Source organism: Xenopus tropicalis, chromosome 3 (genome assembly GCF_000004195.4).
Source record: "Xenopus tropicalis strain Nigerian chromosome 3, UCB_Xtro_10.0, whole genome shotgun sequence".
Classification (NCBI taxonomy): Eukaryota; Metazoa; Chordata; class Amphibia; order Anura; family Pipidae; genus Xenopus; species Xenopus tropicalis.
The window spans coordinates 111309901-111328231 of NC_030679.2; the positions used below are offsets into that span (position 1 = coordinate 111309901).

General features: G+C 38.8%; 1 protein-coding gene across 1 annotated transcript in view; it reads right to left on the minus strand.

The window, feature by feature from the left end:
* Positions 1-18331, minus strand: part of agbl1 (ATP/GTP binding protein-like 1) — a 247638-nt gene that overhangs the window by 113576 nt on the left and 115731 nt on the right. Inside the window, exon 19 of the mRNA XM_002933316.4 lies at positions 5191-5320. Coding sequence (XP_002933362.2) covers positions 5191-5320 — 130 coding nt within the window. The remainder of the gene's footprint in view (positions 1-5190; positions 5321-18331) is intronic.

Consider the following 18331-nt stretch of genomic DNA (forward strand, 5'->3'; position numbering starts at 1 on the left):
AAAAGATAGGCAGTAGTGATGAGCAAATTATTTTACCAGGCATTGATTTGCAGCGGATTTCTGCATTTTGCCATTGCCGAATTGTTTCACGAAACTTCAGTGAAAATTTGCAGAGGGAAATTCGGCGCACATCATAAAAAAGTTGCAATCACATCAAATTGGCAAAACAAAAAAGTTGCGCGACAAACACTTTTCGCTGATTTTCCAGTTTCAAGAATTTTCTGGCAAAGTGAAATGGGACATTCGCTCATCACTAATAGGCAGTCTTTACATTGTCGAAACGTTGAACTTGATGGACATGTATTTCTTAGTCTTATCTACAATGTGCCTTAGTGATGGTCGAAATTTTTCGCTAGTAATGAATTTGCTGCAAAATTCTACATTTCGTCATTGGTACATTGTTTCGTGAAACTGCTGCAAAAATTCAGTGCAATAAAAATTTGCAGAGTTAGGAAAATTTTTCCAGCAAAGCAAAATGGCACAGATTCGCTCATCGCTAATGTGCATATTTGGATGGCTCTACCGAATTAATTATCTGGACAGTTTTTCATCTTATTCCTAAGTTCCTTAGTTACAGTTAAATTCATTAACTTTAATGGAGAAACAAGTTGATGCTTTTGCACCTGTGCCCTGGACAATAGTAAATGAGTCCCAGTTTGTATTTTTTAGGGGACATATTACTATTTAATATAGGTAAAATGTCTTAAGTCATAACAAATTAACCAGGACCCACAAAGTAAATAAACTTTATTTCTTCATTAAAAAAATTAAGCCTGATGCGTTTCTTGAGTCATCGCACTTAGTCACAGGCATATTGAGTATTAACTGGTGTTGTTTTGCACCCCTTAATGCTTTTGCACTTGTGCCCTAGGCAATAGTAAAAGAATTTTTTTAGGGGACATAAGCCATTTTAAACCAATATATCCTAAACAAGAACAGTAAAAGTTTATAAATTTGTACAGTCGTTTTCTTTTTAATACTTGGTAATTTATGGTTCCGTTTATATAACTACCTTCCCTGATTTTTATTTATATCTTTTTTAGAGACCTCATTTGTCTTCCTGACACGCTAACAGCCATTCTGTTTCCCTTGTCCTGCAGAAATTATTTCATGTTTTGGTGCTTAGGGGCAGAGGTTTCTAGCTGCTGGCAGGAGCTGCAGGGTCCAATTGATGGGCTTTTTATTGCAAGGCTCTGACTTTCATACACTAATAAACAGCCGTTGTGTGGGGGGGAAATAGTTAGATTCATTATAGACTGATAAAGTTGTTATAAGCCTGTAATTAGAGTTAACAATATGATATGATTTAAGTTAATTCAGACACTGTTCTGCATCTGTTATCCTCAGCTCAAGGTGAGTGCACAAATTGTGCAATCCTACCTGCAATGCAGATAAATATTCTTCTGATGAATTTCTGTTAAGAAATGTTATACTGGTTAAAATGAAAAGAGTACAAATGCATCAGGGGAAAAATACAAGCTGTATGTTAGCCAGCTGAGGGAATATTTTTGCTAACAGCTAAGTTTGCCACCTTTTCTGAAAAAAACCTTCCTATATTCTAATCTTTTTTCCTTATTAATAGGCAACAGGCTTCATTTTTACTAGCCAGGCCGGTACCGCCCAGGTGGCAACACAGATGTAAAGCATAATGTAGCAGAACCCTATGCCTTGGAAGCCAGTTTAAAGGAACAGTAACACTAAAAAATAAAAATGTTTTAATATAATTAAAATATAATGTACTGTTGCCCTGCACTGGTAAAAGTTGTGTGTTTGCTTCACAAAGACTACTGTAGTTAATAGAAATAGCTGTTGTGTAGCCATGGGGGCAGCCATTTAAATTGAAAAAAGGAGAAAAGGCACAGGTTACATAAGAAGATAACAGATAACTGTGTAGAATACAATGGGAATCTGCTGCTTATCTGTTATCTGCTTAGTAACCTGTGCCTTTTCTCCTTTTTTCAATTTAAATGGCTGCCCCCATGGCTACACAGCCAGGGTATTTATATAAACTGTAGTAGTGTTTATGAAGCAAACACACACTTTTACCAGTGCAGGGCAATAGTACATAATATATTAATTATTTTTATACACTTTCATTTTTTGGTGTTAGTGTTCCTTTAATAGAAACTGCTCCTATTGTATATAAAAGTAAATTTTGTAGCAGTAAAAACTTTACAGAACACTGTTGTTTTGGCAGGTATATTTACTACATTCCACAGTATCTTGGGCTCCATGTTCTGTCTGGACATCCAAGTACCAGTAGGAATGAGCCATCTCGCTATTATGAAATGTCTTAGTCAGAATGAAATACAGTATGCTGTACTAATTCAGTCAACAAATGTGCTCCACTTATATATAAAATTTACATCCAATGCCATCATTTCAAAGGCCACTATTCCTCATTTTTTATTTTCCTTTTGTATTTGTTTAAAGGGGATCTGTCACCCTGAGAAATAATTCCAAATTCCAAGTAAACTTCACTTACAATATATAAATCATCTAAATCTTGTTTCCTTCAGACATGGAATTCACAATCACAGCAAGCAGGGAGGTGCCATTTTGTGGACACTGTTATTAAGGCAAGCTTTGTATCACCATAAAATCTTGTGTATGTGCCTGAATGGGGGACCTGATGCCCATGCACTTGCCACACAATTAGAGGGTGAGTAGTGAGGGGGAAAGTGAAGAGTGCAGTGACATCTAGGAAGTGCTGAATGGAAAGTGAAAGTAATTGTCTTCCCTCGCCTTTATGCCTAAGGCATTAGGCAAAGAAGCGGGGCAGGCAATATATGATTGACAGCTGAGATTTTTACTAGCTTTATATGAGTATGAATGTGTCCTTTTTATTTGAAAATAACTTAACTCATAATACAGCTTTTAATGTCTGGGTGACAGGTTCCCTTTAACTACAATATTCTGGGATGAATATTTGATTATTGTAGCCTTGCTTCTTGATGCTGAGAAATCTGACTCTCTTTGTAGTTTCAGCCCTCTAGCCCTAAAATAGGTTAGTTTTAGAGCTTCATTATTTGATTTAATTCAAAGCCTGTCTTTATTTACAGAAATTTAATAAATATGTTATTGCATGGAAACTGTATTGGAATCATGATTTATAGTTTCTGGTCGATTATGGCCAAAGGACCATGTGCCTTAGGGTAACAATTTTACAGACTTTCTGATATAGCTTAAAAGCTACAGTAAATACAGGAGATACGGTTCTGTCACTGGAGCCGCAGGATGCTTCAGTAGCATTTACACTTACCCTATGGTAGGATTGCGAGTTCTCCATTGTTAATGATACAATACCTCCATGCTTACAAAATACAGTGTTCAGCTCTGTAATTAAAGCGGTACTTCACCTTTAAGATAACTTTTAGTATGTTATAGAATGTACAATAGAATGCAACTTTTTTTTGCTGGTTTTTGAATTAATTGACATCTGTGAAAAAGATGTAGTCACTGACCCCACCAACCAAAAAAAAACTCTTTAAAAAACTTTTTAAAGCTGCAATTAAATTTGTATTGTTACTTTTTATTCATGTTTAGTCCCTCTTCATATTCCAGTCTCTTATTCACACCACTGCCTGGTTGCTAAGGCAAACAAGACCCTAGCAGCCAAATAGCTGCAGAAATTACTAATGGAAGACCTGCTGAACAAAAATATAAATTAAAAACTGCAGAAAATAAAAAAAAATCAAAACCAATTGCAAATTGGCACAGAATATGTCTACATCAAACTAAAGATTAATTTCAAGATGAACAACCCCTTAACTGGGATAGGTGGGTGGCTTGGTGTAGGGATTTCTAGAAAACATATTGTCCATTGCAGGTGACTGTAAAAAAACAAATCTTGGCAATGGCGAAACGCGGAAATTTGTTGCGAATCCATGCCTGGCTCATCACTCACTCCAGGGAGTTCTTTCTGTGATAAATCCCAATATACAACATACTGCATTTTGATGGTAAAATAAAAATTCATAGGATTATTAGTCAATGAGTGTACACTGTGTATGGTTTGAAAAAATAAAATCCCTTAAGATTCTAGAAAGTATATCTTGTATTACTTGTGAGCTAAAATCAATGTGTTTTTTAAGATGGAGAGAAATTTGTGTTACAGGAGCTTGTGCTTTGGAAACTCTGACTGTGGTTGCAAAGAGATCAATACTTTTCATACTAATTTAGGATTATTGACAATCTACCAAGGACTGGTGCCAAGTGGAGTATACTTCCATGGGATACAAATGCCTCAGAACAAGTATATCTTCCTGTAGGCATCTCTACGGCTTTTCTAGCCTTTAAATGCTAACAGGTACTTGCAATTACTCTCAGTTTATGTTGACTCTGTGTATTTGCTACGTGACTTTATTCGGTTGATGTTATTCCAGAACCAGGTTGTGCTGCTTAAAGGATGGCTGCAGAAACAGGAGCTTAAGATATACACTCACTATACCAAGCCACTTACCTTAAAGCTGAAAATGTATAGGGGTTATAATATGCTATTAAAGCTAAATGTAGGTAGAAAGAATAATGTTAATTTTCATGCAAAACAAAAAAATGTAAGTTTATTAAAGAAAACATAAGGACGTTATAGCGTGTATAAAAATAGCTATATAAATTGAAATTGGGATGTTGTTTTACATGGAGTTATATGGGTAGAAGGAGTGAACAATGGGTCATGCCCTCAGTCAAGTATCTTGACTGTTCTTTGGTAGAGTAATGTCTGTATTACCTAATGCTCTAATAACATTTATACAGACGTTAGTTTCAAATATTTTCCCCATTGAAGGCTAAATTAGCAATGCTGAAATAGATTTAGGGGCAGATTTATTATTCAACAAATTTAATTTTACACAGCATAATAAATAGGCCCCTAAGAATCCCATTCTAATAAATACTTAAATGAAGCATTCTCATTATGAAGGTGAGGTCAGTTGATGTAGAGAACACTTTGTGCATATAAACAGTATGTAGGGTAAATATCTATCTTCACTTGTAAACATTTTAGTAGGAAAAAATTAGATTAGTGATGAGCAAATCTGTCCTGTTTTGCCCAAAAATTTGCAAAACCACTGAAAATGCAATAAATGCAAATTTTGCTAAACGATGTCTGGTGAAAAAATTTGCTCATCACTTAGATAAATCAAAACAGGAAAACATTTTTTGTTAAAACAAATTCTAATGATTACATACCAGTGGGGTTTTATTGATGCTGTTCAAGTGGTATAATAATCCTTTGAGGTGGTAAATTGTTGGTTGCAAGTGGCTCTTTGGTGACATCCACTGTCTGTTGAGATCCTCACCATTAAGGGAGCATCTGTGACTAAAACAGAAAATGAAGTTTGCATAAATACAAATGTCATTGAAACAGTCCATCGAAGAATTATTATTATTAATTATATTAAAAAGGTGAAGTTTTGATCATCATTTTGCAAATTCCATGTCTGACTTTTATATTTAGAAATATGGGACATAAGTGAAAATATTTTCATATTTTTAATTTAAGAAAAAATACTCACAAATCAATATTCACAAATTATTAAGCTTATGTAAGTGAAAATAAATAGTGATGAGCGAATTTGTCCTGTTTTGCTTTGCTGGAAATGGCAAAAAATGAATGAAATGGCAAAAATGTCAAGTGGAAAAAAAACTGGCACAGGAGAAACACAGAAATTTGCTGCAAATCCATGCCTGGTGAAAAAGTCTGCCCATCACTTAAAATGAACCAATAACACAGTTTCATAATTACCCTCTGGCTTACACACGCTGACATCATAAAGAGCTAAAAAATGTACAGAACCAATGCATTAGGTTAACATAATTAAAATATTGAAAATATATCATATGATAATAGTTTAAACTTGATCATATTCGGAAAATGTATTGTGCATTTAGACTTTCTATGGATTGTCATCTATGCACACAATTAACAGATTAAAAAATTGGTTATTTGATTCTACTAATGGTTAATTGAGGTCAGGCTATGGCCCGTGTAATATCTGATTATGTTATTCGGGGGAAAAAAAAAAGGTTTTCAAGCTTTGTTAAGTGTCTTGAGAATTAGGTTACTTCATTAGCAAGTGTATTAATCAAATCAAAGCTGAACAAATGACATTCCACAATGCTACAGTTCATCTCAATGTTCCACATGAATCTAAAACAATCCTGGTACATGAAAAGAAAAACATTTGCATTCCTGAAAAAAATCGTTAGCAGATATAAAAGTCATAATGATGAGTATGTAGTGTAAAGATAAATACAGGTACGGGATTTATACAGAATGCAGGTTTTTCCGGTTACAGGATTTTCTGTAATTTGAAGCCGTATGCTTTAAAGCTACTAAAACATTTAAATATTAAACAAACCAGAATTGTTTTGCCATCAATATGGATTTATGCTACTTTAGTTATTTTTAAGTACAGTTATGGGATCTGTTATCCAGGAAACCTTTATCCAGTAAGCTATGAATTCTGGAAAGGCCATAGAATCCATTTTAAGCAAATAATTTCAATTTTTAAAAATGATTTCCTTTTTCTCAGTAATAAAAAAACGGTACCTTGTACTTGGTCACAACCAAGATATCATTAATCCTTATTGGTGGCAAATAGTGATAACCTAATGTTATTGTCTGTCATGGATTTGCAGCGAAATTGCAGTTTCACAAGTTTTTCAGTGAAGCAAAACAGGACAGATTCGCTCATCGCAAATCAATCCCAGGGCCGCCATCAGGGGGGCACAGGGGGGACAGTTGTCCCGGGCCCGGAAGACAGTTGCTTTAAAGGGGACCCGGCCGTGATACAGTTTTTTAGCTCGGGCCCCCTTTAAAAACCTCCGGGCCCTGTCATTGGTTCATTGGTGGCCAGCGGGAAATTTGATTGGTTGCACCCCGTGCGTCCGTACATACTTATACAGTATGGAGATCCAAATTATACAAAAGCCCCCTTATCTGGAATAATCTGATCATTCTGAGCATTCTGGATAACAGGTGCTATACCTTCACAAGATACTGTCTAATTATTACAGAAAGAAAACAAATTAGTTAAAAGTAAAGAATTGCTCCTTTAAATAAGACTCTATGGGAAAAAATGCTGTATTTTGGCATTTTCTGGACAGTGGGGTTTCAGATGATCTACAGATACAGGTTTGGGATCCCTTATCCAGAAACCTGTTATCCAGAAAGTTCCGAATTACGGGATGGCCATCTCCCATAGACTCCATTATAAGCAAATAATTCTAATTTTTAAAAATTATTCCCTTTTCTCTGTTATAATAAATCAGAACCTTGTACTTGATCCCAACTAAGATATAACTAAGCCATATTGGAGGCAAAACAAGCCTATTGGGTTTATTCAATACTTAAATAATTTTCATCAGACTTAAGTTATGGAGATCCAAATTATGGAAAGATCCCTTATCATCCGGAAAGCCCCAGGTCCTGAGCATTCTGGATAACAGGTCCCATACCTGTACTTGTAAATAAAATCTGTAGGTCTTTATTAGGGTTCATATGTATAAAATAATATCTTACTGAATAAATATTTTAATTCTTCAAAAACTTAACAAAAATGTAAAACGAAAAGGGGGGGTTGTAATAAAAGGCTTGCTACCAAGCTACCAATCAGCAGGTAGAATCTACTGATCATCTGTTTAAAAGCAAACAGCTTATTGGTTGCTTTGGGTCACTGCTACTGGGCAAACTTAGTGCTTTTTATTACATATGAGGGGGGTAATCACTAATTAAAGTATTTTAATTATCATGATAAGATAATTCATGTTTAATCTTTACATTAATGCCTATTGTCTTTAATATATTTGTTACCCGGGGCCCTTTTAAAAATGTGTAAAAGCAGTCATTCTTCCTGATGTGACACACTGTGCTGGTTTCCCTCTGAACTGTCTATTAATAAAGCTTCAAAAAGTTTCCGGCGCAGTCAGAGGGGAGTGAATAGCTGTCAAAGCAATAATGGAAATGTTGTTAAAATAGTAAAAGGTAATTGATATTCCATTATTTCTATGACATTTCTACAAGCTCAGCAAATTTGACCAGATTATTACCAGGTAGTAAAATATTGATGCTTTCCTCTTTCACTTTGCCAAACAGAAGATTTTTTTTTTTATCATCCCATAGGAAATATTGGAATATAACCAGGTCAGAGTAATTTCAAAACTATCTTAGTTGAAGTGAAAGTCAAAGGTCTTTATAAATACAGTTTGAGAGAAGAACTGCTGTTAAAGTCATATTAGAATAAGATAGTTTTGTTAAAGATCAGTAAGTAAAGTTGGAAGCATATTACATTTTCAACTATCATTCCATCACTCTATATACAGGTATAGGATCTATTATCCAAAATGTTTGGGACCTGGGGCTTCTTGAAAAGGGATCTTTACGTAATTTGGATCGCCATACCGTAAGTCTGCTAAAAATCATTTAAATAGGATTGTAAAACAACTTATTTGGATTCATGTAGCTTAGTTACCATCAAGTACAAGGTACTGTTTTATTATTACAGAGAAAAACAAAATCATTTTTATTTTTTTTTTCTATTCAAGTTTTATTTAGACAAAAACATCATAGAAAGATACATTTTGTACATTAGTTTTCTTCTCATTTCCATGTACTTTCTATTTATACCTGTACATTTGTTGCTCATATTATTTCAGTTAAACATCATATTTTTATACATACTGTAAGGCCACTCACCGTCCACGGGGTCTCCGGCGATCTCCGGGGGAACACACGCGCCGCGTGCATTCCAGTGCGTATCGGCGCCGCAACTGACGCGGACGCGCGCCTTGCCGTATGTGTATTGACGCGTGCGTATTGCCGCATGTGTATTGACACATGTGTATTGACGCATGCGTATTGACGTATGTGTATTGCAGTATGCGTATTGACGCATGCGTATTGATGCATGCGTATTGACGCACGCTGCGTCGGCGTCCTTACACGGAAGGCCTTTAAAAGGCCAAAATAGATAACCATCAGTGCTCGGTTATCTTTACCAGCTACCTAGTGTTAGTACCATTTGGAAACCTGTTTATTGACCCTTGCCTGTTTCTTCGACCTGTGAACCTTGCTGCCTGCCTCGACCCGGACCCGTCTGACTACTCTTTTGCCTACTCCACGGTACTTCGTCTCTCGGCCTTCCAGCCTCTCTCCACTGCTGTGCTTCCTGTCTCATCTCCAGGTTAAGCCTCCAGCCTAGTGCGAGGTGCTTGCGGGTGACATTCTCGTCTGACCAGCTCGGCCTGACAGTATAACCGAGCCATGGAACAAGAGGAAGATGCATCTCCTCTTACTGCTCTGACGCAACAAATCGCGGCCCTCGCTCACGCTGTTAGAGAACTTCGAGCAGACTACAACGAAGTGCAAGAACAGCTACAGACTATACAGTATCCTGTCCCGCCTCCTGTGGTTTCGTCTCCACCACCTCCTGTAGGTGCTGCTGCCAGTCCACCAGCCCCTGAGCCCAAGATACCGCTCCCAGATAAATTTTCTGGGGATCGCAGCGCTTTCAGGACTTTTGTGAACGCCTGCAAACTCTTATTTGTGCTCCAACCACATACCTACTCTACAGAACAAGTTAAAGTGGGAGTGGTCATGTCTCTTCTACGGGGACAACCTCAATCATGGGCTTTTCGGTTGATGGAGGAACATAGTCCATACCTCCTAACAGTGGACGCCTTCTTCCAGGCTATGGCCGTGCTGTACGACGACCCCCATCGTAAAACTACAGCTGAAGCTGCCCTAAGGAACCTCCGACAGGGAACCCGTCCTGTGGAAGACTTTACTATGGACTTTCGTAAACTTTCCGCTGACACTGATTGGAACCAAGCGGCCCTTAAACATCAATTCCGCCTTGGTCTTTCCTCTTCCCTAAAAGATGAGCTGGCTAGGGTTGGAGTGCCAGACTCATTGGAGGCTCTTATCCAGCTATCTATCCAGATTGATCAACGTCTGAGAGAAAGAAGGTTGGAAAAGACTACTCAGTTTCAGTCTTCCTGGGTGCTACCTAAAGCGTCACCCCCGATTCGGGTAGACTCCGGGGTTCCAACTCCTCCAGAACCCGAACCTATGCAAATTGGGGCTCTTCGACCATCCTTATCCCCGGAAGAGCGTATTCGGCGTAGGAGACTGAACCTTTGTCTTTATTGCGGACTGTCTGGTCATGTACTCAACAGCTGCCCAACCCGTCCGTCTCCTCCTCGTAAGGATCCTTCCCTAAGTACCTTTGTACCCCGGCTGCATTTCTCTCCACTGCTCACATTTTCTCTCTCTCTACAGTGGGAAGACAAGGTCCTGGTGCTTCCGGCCATCCTGGACTCCGGGGCTAGTGGCTGTTTTTTGGACTCTAAAGTTGCAGATCTTCACAAGATTCCCTTATTGGCCAAGCAATCCCCTCTCCTCATCAGAGTGGCCGACGGTTCGCCAATCAGTTCCGGGCCTAGTATAAAGGAATCAATTCCCCTACGTGTTTGTGTGAATAAAATCCACTTTGAAGTGTTAAGTTTCGATGTGGTGACTTCTCCTCTCTCGCCTATTATTATTGGCTTACCGTGGTTACGTAAACACAACCCTATAGTAGATTGGGATAAAGGCAAAATTACATTTTCTTCCCCTTTCTGCAGCGCTAATTGCTTCCATGTCTCCTTTGTGGATTGCCAGAAGTGGTGCTGTGTTTCCTCAAAGAGTCCTTCCGGGAGACCTCCTAACTTACCCTCTGAATATTGTGACTTTTTGGACGTCTTTGACAAGAAGGGGGCCGATTCTTTACCCCCTCATCGGAAATATGACTGTCCTATTGATCTCCTTCCAGGGTCCCAAATACCCTTCGGGCGTATTTATCCATTGGCAGAGCCTGAGTTAAAGGTGTTACGCAATTATTTGGACGAGAACCTAGCCAAGGGCTTCATTCGTCCCTCTACCTCTCCAGCTGGGGCAGGGATCTTCTTCGTGGAAAAGAAAGATCATACCTTAAGACCCTGCATTGATTATCGGAATCTCAACACTATAACCATCAAAAATCGGTATCCTTTGCCTTTAATCCCAGAGCTCTTCCAAAGACTCAGAGAGGCAAAGGTTTTTTCCAAGCTTGACCTTAGGGGTGCCTACAATCTGGTCAGAATAAGAGAGGGAGATGAGTGGAAAACCGCGTTCCGTACTAGATATGGGCATTTTGAATATCTCGTCATGCCCTTCGGGCTCTGTAACGCGCCTGCAACGTTCCAACACTTCGTCAATGACGTCTTCAGAGATTACTTGGACATTTTTGTTATTATTTACCTAGATGACATCCTTATTTTTTCTAAATCCTTAGTTGATCACCGGATCCATATGAAAAAGGTATTCTCTCGACTTCGCTCACACGGACTATTTGTTAAACTTGAAAAATGTGAGTTTCATAAAACCTCTGTTGAATTTCTCGGATTTATTATTTCCGCTGATGGAATCCAGATGGACCAAAGTAAGGTCTCAGCCATCCTAGACTGGCCAGTCCCTGCCTCTAGAAAGGATGTCCAACGTTTTATTGGTTTTTCCAACTTCTACAGGAAGTTTATTAAAGGATTCTCACAAATCATTCTTCCCATTACTCGACTGACCGGGGCTAATACCAAATTCCTTTGGACCCATCAAGCCCAAGCAGCCTTTGAGACGTTGAAAACCCTCTTTACTTCTGCACCCATTCTTCAACATCCCGACCCCGTAAAACCTTTTATCCTGGAAGTCGACGCCTCAGAATCTGCAGTAGGGGCCGTTTTGTCTCAGAGGATGTCTCCGTCTGGAACCCTCCATCCAGTTGCCTATTTTTCCCGGAAAATGAACAAATCTGAACAGAATTATGATGTGGCTGACAGAGAACTCTTGGCTATCAAACTTGCCTTGGAGGAGTGGCGGTACCTTTTGGAAGGAAGTCTCCATCCTATCTTGGTTTATACCGACCATAAAAATTTGGAGTACCTTCGCATCGCTAAAAGACTTAGGCCACGACAGGCTCGTTGGGCGCTCTTTTTTATGCGTTTCAATTTTCACTTAACATATCGCCCGGGCTCTAAGAACTTTAAGGCTGACGCTCTGTCTAGAATTCATTCTTCTCAAGAAACCGCTCCAACCTTACCCAAGACTGTTCTTTTGCCACAAAATTTTTTGTCTATCCAGTGCTCCTTGATTGACCGGATAAAACAAGCTTCGGTTTCCCCTCCTCCCGGTTTGAACCTATCACCTAGAGATGGACTATTCCTTTTCAAAGATAAAATTTTTGTGCCTGAAAGCTTGCGCCTAGAGGTCCTTCGGACCATCCATGACTCTAAGTTGGCGGGTCACCCTGGTATTAAAAAGACTATCATTTTGGCCAAAAGACTTTTTTGGTGGCCAAAATTAACGACTGACTGTGTTAACTACACCAGGTCCTGTGATGTCTGTGCCAGGTCCAAGGATTCCCGTACCAAGCCTTTAGGCTCGCTCCTTCCCCTTCCAGTTCCTTCTAGACCATGGGGCTCCATCTCCATGGATTTTATTACAGACCTACCTCTATCTTCGGGACAAACTGTTATTTTTGTTATTGTGGATCGTTTAACCAAGATGGCCCATTTCATATCCCTACCCAAACTTCCTTCTGCCGCCTGTACGTCTGAACATTTTATAAAAGAAATCGTCAGGCTACATGGAGTACCCGATGAAATTGTTTCAGATAGAGGTACTCAATTTACATCTCAATTCTGGAGATCTTTATGCCGCTCATTACAAATTAGGGTGTCTCTTACCTCTGCTTTTCATCCTCAATCCAATGGGCAGACAGAGAGGACCAACCAAACCCTAGAACAGTATTTGAGATGTTTTTCTACCTATCGCCAAGATGATTGGGCTTCCTTGTTACCCCTTGCGGAATTTGCTTATAATAACAATTTTCATTATTCGATTCAGCAATCTCCTTTTTTTGCTAATTATGGAATACATCCTGCCATCTTTCCTTCCTCCTTTAATGAGATTTCGGTTCCTGCTGTGAAAGACCGATTACTGTTTTTGAAGGAGAACTTCAAGATTCTTCAAGAGTCCGTCAAGAAAGCCCAGCAAAGCTTTAAGACATTTGCAGATAAGAAGAGGCGTGGGGATCCCGAATTCAAAGTCGGCGACAAGGTATGGCTTTCTTCCACGAACCTAAAATTATCTTGTCCTACACGGAAGTTGGGTCATCGCTTCCTTGGTCCTTTCAGGGTTATCAAGCAAATTAACCCTGTTGCCTTCCAGTTAGACCTTCCCAACTCTTGGCGTATTCATCCAGTTTTTCATTCTGCCTTATTAAAACCTGTGGTCATTAACACTTTTGCTGGGCGAATTCCTCCTCCACTCCCACCTGTCCAAGTCAACGGTCAAGAGGAGTTTGAAGTGGAGGATATCCTTGACTATAGACTAAGAGGTAGACAACACCAATATTTGGTTAAATGGAAAGGCTACGGTCCAGAAGAAAATTCCTGGGAACCTGCTTCTAATGTTCATGCACCACAGCTATTACGAGATTTCCACCGGAGGCACGGCTCTAAAGTTAAGGTTCGCGTCCAGAGGCCGCTCCTAAGGGGGGGGCAATGTAAGGCCACTCACCGTCCACGGGGTCTCCGGCGATCTCCGGGGGAACACACGCGCCGCGTGCATTCCAGTGCGTATCGGCGCCGCAACTGACGCGGACGCGCGCCTTGCCGTATGTGTATTGACGCGTGCGTATTGCCGCATGTGTATTGACACATGTGTATTGACGCATGCGTATTGACGTATGTGTATTGCAGTATGCGTATTGACGCATGCGTATTGATGCATGCGTATTGACGCACGCTGCGTCGGCGTCCTTACACGGAAGGCCTTTAAAAGGCCAAAATAGATAACCATCAGTGCTCGGTTATCTTTACCAGCTACCTAGTGTTAGTACCATTTGGAAACCTGTTTATTGACCCTTGCCTGTTTCTTCGACCTGTGAACCTTGCTGCCTGCCTCGACCCGGACCCGTCTGACTACTCTTTTGCCTACTCCACGGTACTTCGTCTCTCGGCCTTCCAGCCTCTCTCCACTGCTGTGCTTCCTGTCTCATCTCCAGGTTAAGCCTCCAGCCTAGTGCGAGGTGCTTGCGGGTGACATTCTCGTCTGACCAGCTCGGCCTGACACATACCAACAATAAAAAAAAGAACTTATACATTTGGTAGTTGTGCACTAATCTTTTTCAACTTTTACTCTTTTTGTGCTATCTCGGTTGTGTCTTGGTATTTATTTTATTTATAATTCTATTTGCCCCGTTTATATTACCTATTCTCTGTTTGTGTCTTTTTGTTGATATATTCTTTCCAGGGTAGCCAGACTGCTAGATGATCCTGATATTTATCTCTAATTGATGCTGTTATCTCCTCCATTAGGCATAACTCATTGATTACCTTAAACCATTGATCTTATGTAGGAATTTTGTCTGAACGCCAGTGTACTGGTATTGTGGACTTGGCTCTCATGAGTAGTTTTAGTGTGAGATCTTTTTTAGTCCAATCTGCAGGTTCATATCGGTGAAAAAGGAGTATCGCTGGAGCATTTGTGTTTATCCGGCTTCCTGTGACTTCTTCGCAGATCTCCTCCACCTGGTTCCAGAATAGGGTAAGTTTTGTACATGTCAGCCATATATGTTCTAACGTTCCTTTTGATTGGTTACACCTCCAACAAATATCATTTGGCATCAGTCCCATTTTATGTAGTACTACTGGTGTTCTATACCACCTAGATATTAATTTATAGGAGGACTCCTGGAATCTACTGCTCACTGTACCTTTCGCAATGGTTCTGAAAATTTGTTTCCAATCCTCTTCTGTTATTGTTATATTGAGCTCTCGTTCCCATGCCTTGGTATATTTAGGTAATGCTTTGTATTTTTCCTCTAGGAGTATTTTATATAGAGTAGCTAGGCTATGTCGTATTGGAAAGGGTAATGCACACAGAGTTTCAAACTTTGTCAGTTCTCTAGACGTGGTTGAATTTCTGAGTGCATTGGCTCTCATCCAGGTAAGTATTTGTCTATATCTCCAGTGGTCAATTTGAGCCCAGTTTGCTTTGTTTTGGTGTATAGCCGGGTCTTTCCCATTTGTTGATTTCATTAAGTGTGCAAGTCTTAGGTTTTGTATACCAAAGGCAGTTACATATACCTTGTCTATAGTCCCAGGGATGAAATCAGCATTGTTAACCAAAGGCATTAATGGTGATGGGTATGGGGCTAAGTTATATTTATTTTTAGTTTCAGACCATATTTTTATGCATGCTTCTATTAGCCTGTTACCTTGGATTGGATCGGTTACTGTTAATTTTTGTCTCCAAGGCAGAGATTCCAGGATTCCTCCAGACCATACATTTTCAATCTTTCGCCATTGCATCAATGAATTACCTTTATTATATTCTATGATTTTAGATAGAATACTCGCCTGATAATATAGTTCGCAGTCTGGCATACTTAAACCCCCTAGAATTTTTGGTTTATGTATTGTGGCTCTAGCAATCCTTTTGCTTTTACCTTGTCCTACATATATATCTAGCATTGTTTTTAGTTGTGCAAAGTAATTTTTCGGGATTGCTATTGGTACAGTAGAGAATAGGTATATAAACTTGGGCAATATAGACATTTTAATTGAATTAATCCTGCCTGACAAAATCATTTTTAATAATTAGAATTATTTGCTATGTGACATAGCCTTCTTATAATTTGGAGCTTTCTTGATAACAGGTTTCCTGATAACGGATCCCATACCTGTATAAATCTTACAGATTACAATAAAACAAGAAACAGATTAATGGGGGAATTATTGCACTTTAAATAATAACCATAAGCAAGAATTATTCCGTTCTAATATGTTTTAGGTTTATGTCGCCTCTACCTACAGAATAAAGCAGCTTTGGTTATTACAATACAGCAATATGTGTAAAGGGAGAGATTACATATGTAGCCCAGCTGGTTTCCTTGAAAATAAGCTGATTTCCTTGCTTTATGTGGATTTTCACTGTTAATATGAGGGCTGCAGCAGTATTTATAGTACAGGTATCGGACCCCTTATCCGGAAACCCGTTATCCAGAAAGCTCCGAATTACGGAAAGCCCGTCTCCCATAGACTCCATTTTAATCAAATAATTCAGAATTTTAAAACTGATTTCCTTTTTCTTTGTAATAATAAAACAGTACCTTGTAATTGATCCCAACTAAGATATAATCAATCCTTATTGGATGCAAAACAATCCTATTGGGTTTAATTAATGTTTTATTGATTTTTTAGCAGACTTACGGTATGGAGATCCAAATTACGGAAAGACCCCTTATCCGGAATACCCTTGGTCCCGAGCATTCTGGATAACGGGTCCTATACCTGTAATAGGAATGAAGGGACTATAGATCCCAGAAGGCCATGCTCTGGAGAGGATGTGCTCCAAAAGGAAGAGGAAGAAAAAAGGTGTACCTAAGTACCTCAGGGGTGGGGAGCTGCTGTGTGTTTGTGTGGATGCTGCATGGGACAGTGACAGAGATTGCCCCAGCGCAGTTTGGGAAGCTGAGTAAACACCAGCCAGCGCCATTCCTAGTCACCAGCTCAGTACTGAGAACCTGTAGGGATTTTTATTACTGACCAACACAAAGTGGATTACAGTGAAAACACTACCTAGAATCAAAATAATTGTGACAGTATACATTTCAAGCTATAATAAAAAGTACAAGCATCCTGGAAGTAAATTGTTGTTTAAGGGCCCCAACGCTGCTGGATTTTAAGACATTAGGGGAGCTCCCAAACACCCACATTTTGAATTTTAGGTATTTATTTACTTTGTTAAAACGTAAATGCTAGTGCAGTTTACATTGCATTGCACTATAATTGCCATTGCTGCCTGTTCATACTTTCTGCATTTATCTGGATTTAATTTTTCTAACTCATTTTCAGCCCAGTTCCTGTGTAATAAATCTGGGTTTACTTCCTATTTGTTTTGGTATTTACTGGGAAGTCACCACAGTCATAATCACAGTACATTAAGCCATACCCTAGGGTGGGCTACACATATAAAATATTAAATTATAATCAACTAAATAATGACCTTTTATCCAAATCAGTTGATTCAATAAAGACAAGGGGTATTCCTGGTCTGTATTTTTTTAGCAAGACTGTCTGGACAACTGGCACAAGGTTTTACACATTTTTTTTGCAGGAAACAGCTTTACAAATGGCACCAAGCAAATAGCCAAGCCCGAAGGCCTAGGAGAAATATTAACATTTAAGCATCTTTTAATGACTTCACATCCTTTACTCAGATGGATATGCCAAAAAGGCTTTTTCTTGTTAGCAAGGGAAATGACTGGGCTTATAAAGGATTCTCCTTTCAATACCAGTTTTTACCAGATGCTACTGAAAAAAAGTTAAATACAATATCATGGAGCTTATTAAGCTTATGGAGCTTATTAAGTTTATTACCTTCTGCACATAAGGATATATGTTAAAATGTTTTATTTAAAGAGTACCTATATAATAAATTGTATATTTAATTTACATTTCTTTTCCTATGTCTTTTTTTTTAATTGTTGACTAGATTGCGCTTTCATTTCCATCCTCTTGTGTCTTTGACTCTTATCTTATTACAATTGTATCTTTTATTTATTTGTGCTTATTGTAATACTTTGTATTTATCTATTTTAATACCCCCTGTTTATATTAATTTATTCTACTGTACAGCGCTGCGTATATAAGAAGCGCTTTATAAATAAAGATATACATACATACATACATACATTTCCTACATCATTCTCCCACCTGTGAGTGGCACTTCTACACAAATGTGCATTAAGCTGCCAAGAAATGCCCTACCCTTAAATTAATATCTTAATGTCCTATATATATATTGGTAATGGGTGAGTGCAGAGGAACTCTTGTTTCTGTCTATATGTATTTTGTTGTCACACTGCACGCCCACCTAATGGTTTAAAATTTAGTGGCTGAGCACAACTTTCTCTTTTTTGCTATATTGGACACAGTGTTATGCTATGTGCAAACTGCTATAGGTCTCAGCACAGACCTGCGGCTTTTCCCACCAATATAGCACTGACTGCGTTAGTCTGGTGAAGACCAGCCTGGGGACGCATGCAGGCACAAAGAGCAGAGCAAAGATTACCCTGTAGTGCAAGTTATTAGGGCCCTGGGGTTAAATGGGATGTTTACCTTTACAAGACATATTATTAAGATTATTATGGTTATAAGGGTCATATTTATAAAGGTATGATAAAAAAAAGATTTTAAAGTGGACCTGTCACCCAGACATGAAAATCTGTATAATAAAAATCCTGTTCAA